At 41.5% G+C, this 5897-nt stretch overlaps 1 protein-coding gene across 1 annotated transcript in view; it reads right to left on the reverse strand.

Moving 5' to 3' along the window:
* LOC123985214 (high-affinity choline transporter 1-like) overlaps positions 1 to 5897 on the reverse strand; it is a 6167-nt gene extending 270 nt beyond the window's left edge. Inside the window, exons 1-8 of the mRNA XM_046072657.1 lie at positions 5714 to 5897; positions 5354 to 5470; positions 4945 to 5100; positions 3007 to 3155; positions 2511 to 2654; positions 1739 to 1892; positions 1416 to 1633; positions 21 to 526 (exon numbers count right to left, since the gene is read on the reverse strand). Of these exons, the coding sequence (XP_045928613.1) occupies positions 21 to 526; positions 1416 to 1633; positions 1739 to 1892; positions 2511 to 2654; positions 3007 to 3155; positions 4945 to 5100; positions 5354 to 5470; positions 5714 to 5897 (1628 nt within the window). The remainder of the gene's footprint in view (positions 1 to 20; positions 527 to 1415; positions 1634 to 1738; positions 1893 to 2510; positions 2655 to 3006; positions 3156 to 4944; positions 5101 to 5353; positions 5471 to 5713) is intronic.

Consider the following 5897-nt stretch of genomic DNA (forward strand, 5'->3'; position numbering starts at 1 on the left):
CTTGAGAGGGTAAGTGAGACTGTTCTTCATTAAATCTGCCCTTCTCCTCCACATCTGTTTGGACTGGTGCCATGTGATATATGTTTGTGTCCGTTTCAGCATCACTTATTCTTCTCAGCAGCCCTCTCCCAGACAGCCACATAGCAAGGCGTGATGTTAATAAAATTGTCCCAGTGGTGATAAGCATGATGGCGGTGCGAAAAGGAAACAAGCGGTATCGGTGACCGTCCCCCTGTATCCTGTCCCAGGGCAGGGGCAGCACGTCAGGCAGGCCTATCGAGGGTTCCCCAACCAGAGCTCTCAGCAGTATTGCCACCACAAAGCCAGAACAGGCCCCATAGCTGTTCACCCACCGAGATAAGTAGAAGGTGCATATCACCTGGGGACTCAGCATTGAATACATGACATCTGCGCTGATCATCCAGAACAGGAAAATGGACGATGATGTCAAGGCCAGTCCTGCTCCTATTAGTCCGCACAGGAGGACTGACATTTTAACCATCACGATAATCATTTTTTCTGATGCCTGCAGTAAGAGGAAATTATTTTATTTTATTAAACCAAAATGTGGATCACATTGTTGATTTTTGATGAGTGATACTATAAAAAAACAGAAAACCTTCAAAGATCTCAGAGTTTTGTGTGTTTATAAGCAATTTCAAATCGAACACTAACTTTGGTGCAAGTTTTAAGTAGCCCATATAATAGTGTATAAATTGTATGTGTCCAAGCAGCTATAGGTTATTATTCACTTAATTACAGTAAGGCTGCAACTGTTAATTTTATTATCAATTGCGTGATTATTTTTTATTAATTGATTAGCACTTTAGTCAGGTCAGAAAACTGTGAAAAATTTGTTGGAGCCCAAGTTGATGTCTTAAAATGGTTTGTGTTGTCAGACCAAAAACCAAAGACATTCTGTTTACAATGATATAAAACAGGTAAAATCAGGAAATTCTTACATTTAAGAAGACAGAATTAGCACGTGTGGCATTTTTAGTCACTACTTGCATAACTGACTTTCCCATCAGCCTCAGCTAAACTTTGTGTTTTATGCTCATGAGCAAACATGTTTGTTTTGTCATTTGCCTCACAGAGCCGCTAGCGTGGCTGCAAACTCTTTGTCTTTTTGCTTAATAAATTACTTAAACCAATAGTCGGCCATTCATTTTCTGTTATTCACTCATTCTAATCGCTTAAGCTCTGAACTACAGTAGGAAAATCAACTTTACAGAGTCTTGAAACTTGCTTCACCATCACAGTTGCATGAACATAGACAGATGCAAACAAATGTCTTTTCACATTACACTCATGTTAAATTATGGAAATATTTAGTATACCTATCATAAGGTCCTTGTCACTAAATGTCAAAAAAAACATACCCCTGTATGAGTAGTGATGATGTGAGGTGTTACCTGTTTGTAGATGATGTTCTTGAAGATGTTTCGGCCCAGTTGGGAAGCAGCAGACAGAAGTGCAGAGTCCACTGACGACATCACTGAAGCAGCAAGTGCTCCCATACCAAACAGTGACACGTAGAAAGGGCAGAGATGTTGAAGGGCAATTGGCAAGATCATACCAGCTTTTCCCTGTTCTAACGGGCTGGGTGAACCGAAGGTGGTCTGGTTCCAATCTGACAGACATTAAGCACATGTAGTTAAAACAAAGATATAAGTGGGATTTGGTCAGAGATGTTTGATTTTGTCGAATAGACAGAAAGAAAATGAGAAGATGGTACTGGTAGATGCCGCTGCTGCCCCAATGATGAGTGATGGGACGCCAAGGATTGGACATAATACTGCTGCAGCAAAACAGGTGATCTTTGCTTGGGCATCAGTGGCTGTAGACAACACTCTCTGGTAGAAAACCTGGTAGCAGAGCCCTCCAATGACCTTGGAGAAGAAAAAAGACAGGATTTTTTACAACATGAATAATGCAATGTAATAATGTAATTTATGTTCCTAGTTGTGTTAGTGGGCTTAAGTGAGGTAACAGGGCTTCAGGCTAGCAGATATTAGTGTTATCTGGGAATCTTACAAGGTTGAGTCTTATAAGACTGTTTACAAGAACTTACTGGCTCCTCAGATTCAAGTACAACTCATGTATAGTGATAGATTCCATTATGATGTAGCATTGGAGTCTAAACATCAAAGATTTGTTGTTCTAGGTTGAGGCTGGCTAAAGATGACCTAAGAGGGAAACCTACCGGCACTAGAGAGAAGACATAAAAGGAACCAAAAGATGTTATCCTCAGACTTGGTGTTGGCATTGTATCTCCTTGGCTGGGCTCAATAAACCATGCTATGTTAAGTCTTCATCACTCTCTTCACACCTGAACCTGGCTCAAAACATTTCTTTTATCAATAGGAAATGGTTGGCCATTAAACACGTATGGTAATGTTGTTTATGTTATCGCATTGTAGTCTGTCTTGATCTCCCATATTTAAGAGATTTTAGTGGAATTGCTCTTCTAAGATATATAACTGGGGACCGTTACAGGTGTCTGTTACCAGTGTCAGTATGTCATCTATCCAGCAACCTGCATCTGCCAGCTCCAGCTTGCCGAGCCATGGCTCCTGGTGCAGCTTGGTTACTGCAGCAACAGTGATGTTAGCAGAGTAGGGGCTTGTCAGGATAAAAGGCACACAGAGCCACTGAAATAAGGATGAAAACAGGAAACAGAGGTGAAAACACTGTGTGTCAGTCGTGTACAGTTTTGTAGATAAAAAATAGTACTACATTGATCATCAACAGTAGACACTGTAACAACAGCTGCACTAGCTGTATGTAACATTAGTACAGCTGTGATTTGACCTAAATGTGAATGTGTACATGTTACTGTAACATGCTGATGTTTAGAAGATCAATGTTTACCATGTTCCACCTTAGTTTAGCGTATTAGCATGCTAACATTTGCTTATTAAACACTAAATACAAAATAGGCTAAAGCTGAGGTTGATAGGAAAGTCATCAGTTTTGCAGGTAGTTGAAATGTAATGTTTGTACCAAGGAGAAGATCATGAAGGTAAGCTGGATGACATCAGTATAGGCCACAGAGTACAGTCCTCCCATCAATGTGTAAAGGATAGCCACAGCGGCAGAGATGCACACAGCCAGCATGGAGGAGATGTCCACGATGACACTTACCGTCCCTCCTGAAACCCCAAATATATATACACTCAGAGTGCACTACTTTCACAAAACTTAAACACAGGTACTGAAGCAACAAACAAAAATTGATGCCATGTAATTTTCATTATTTTAAAATTATTGTTTTAGCACCTTATAGATCAGAGCAAAGAGCATGACACTAGCACCACTAAACTGCATTTACTAAGTAGCATTTTAATGTGCATTTCTATTTGTAGAAATTCTATTTGTATTCATGTAAACTCTGTAAAAGTCATCAGATCCCAATGAAAGAAACTGTTCAAAGTTCAAAATCTTTTCTGTACATTGTGTAATTCATTGAGAACAAAATGATGGAACAGTGGTCAGCAGAAACCAAAATTATTGAGGGCTGGATTAAAAATCCCAATGAAATTTTAATCACAGGATTCAACTTGCGTGACTTTCATCACTGCAACTCATAATGTGACTCAGTGGTGTGTTTGGCCCCTGAGTGCCTGTATGCACTCCCTACAAAATTTGAGCATGCTCGTGATGAGACGCGGATGGTGGCCCGGGAATCTTCTCCAAGACCTGGATCAGGGCATCTGTCTGTGGTGCTACTTGGTGGCGTCGAATGCGCAGATACATAACGTTCCAGAGGTTCTTAATTGGATTCAGGTCTGGGGAGGGCCAGTCAATGGCATCAATGCCTTCATCATCCATGAACTGCCTACACACTCTGGCCACATGAGGCCGGGCATTGCCCTGCACCAGGAGGAACCCAGGGCCCACTGCACTGGTATAATGTCTGACAATGGCTCTGAGGATTTCATCCATTGGCTAGCACATGGAAGTCCGTATGACCCCCAAGGATATACTCCCCAGACCATCACTGACCGATGATGTTGCAGGCAGCATAATGGTCACCAGACTCTTTCAAGTCTGTCACAATTTTGGTGTCCTCTGGTGAATACCAATCGAGCTGCATGGTGCTGGGCTGTGAGCACAGATCTCACTAGAGGACGTAGGACCCTCATGGAGTCTGTTTCTGACATACTGGTCAGAAACATGCACACCAGTTGCCTGCTAGAGGTAATTTTGCAGGGCTCTGGCAGTGCTGCTCCTGTTCCTTCTCACACAGAGGCGCAGATACTGGTCATGCTGCTGGGTTGATGCCCTGCTATGGCCCTGTCCAGCTCTCCTTGTGTAACGACACATTTCCTGGTATCTCTTCCATACTCTAGAGACTGTGCTAGAAGACACAGTAAGGAGATGACACGTATAGATGTGCCATCGTGGTGGAGCTGGACTACCTCTGCAACCTGAATGGGCTGCAGGTTCTGCCTCATGCTACCAGTAGTGACAAGGACACTAGCAAAACTATAGAACAATCAGTCAGGAAGGATAAGGAGAGAGCAATTGTCTGTGGCCACTGCCTGCAAAACTGTTCCCTTTTTGGGGGTAGTCTTGCTGCACCTGTTGTCACTTTCATTTGCACCAAAACAAGTGACAATGATTCACAATCATTTGTGCTTCCTAACTGGACAGATTGATATCCCTGAAGTTTAACTGACATGGTTTTTTACTGTGATGATTAAGTGTTCCCAGAGCAGTAAATAGGTGTGCGTGTATGTACATACAGTATCTCACAAAAGTAAGTACACCCCTCGCATTTTTGTAAATATTTGATAAAAGCTTTTCATGTGACAACACTGAAGAAATGACACTTTGCTACAATGTAAAGTAGTGAGTGTACAGCTTGTGTAAATTTGCGGTGAGTACACCCTTAGTGAAAATATATATTATATATATAAGTCATTGTTTCTTACTTACCCAGTGCACCAAGAATACATGCTATCCACAAGACATCGGCTATGAGAGCAGGAATGAAAAGAATGGCAGCTACAGTGTTGCCATATTTCTCTTGAAATGGGTCCATGAGGGTGACATAGTTCTTCGTCCGAATTGGTTTGATGAAGAAGAGGGCACCTGCAGTCACATCAACGGAAACATTTTAAAGACTTAAAAAATTATTAAAAATGATGTTTATGTATAAAAAGGCAGGCCAGCAGACAAAAATATTAGCTTTTATTGTCATCTCTGGAATAGGTAGATATAGTGTTTGCCAATTATAGCACTGACATTTACTACGGGTTTTTTTGTAGAGTGATTATTGAGCAGTGTATGGTTTCACTATGTATCAACCTGCGGCATCTAAGCAATCGTATTCAACCTCACTTACCAATAATGAGGTTTATGGCAAAGCCAACTGGTACTAGCAAAGCCCACACCAACCCCTTTGTTGGATCGTAGACCACTTCAGCACAACCCAAAATATAGCCTCCTCCAACCCAAGTGGCTGCAAAACATAAGCACGCACACAGGCATTGAGAAGAAAAATTAATGACTGTAGGGACACCTGTTATAAGTTGATACAATTAAATGCATTCAAATTACAAATTTGAAAACTTTTCATTTGAGTCCACTGATTTCACAATAAAAGTCTCTAAATGAACTGTTTCTATTACAAACGTTAAAGGGTCACATTCCTTGACTAGAATCATCTATGATGTTATTATTATCATCATTGCTATTATTCTACCTGTCATTGTGAAGATGCTGACCCAGATGTTTAGGTTCCTCCCTCCAACCATTGTGACCTCACTGCGGTTCCCAGTGCACTTCTTCTCTTCACGTTTGGACTTCCTGGATGCCCAGATACCTGTGCCCAGTACGATTACATAAAACACTCCTATGGAGAGCAGTGCTGGCCAATTTATCGCCAT

Source organism: Micropterus dolomieu, linkage group LG16, assembly GCF_021292245.1.
Source record: "Micropterus dolomieu isolate WLL.071019.BEF.003 ecotype Adirondacks linkage group LG16, ASM2129224v1, whole genome shotgun sequence".
Lineage (NCBI taxonomy): Eukaryota > Metazoa > Chordata > Actinopteri > Centrarchiformes > Centrarchidae > Micropterus > Micropterus dolomieu.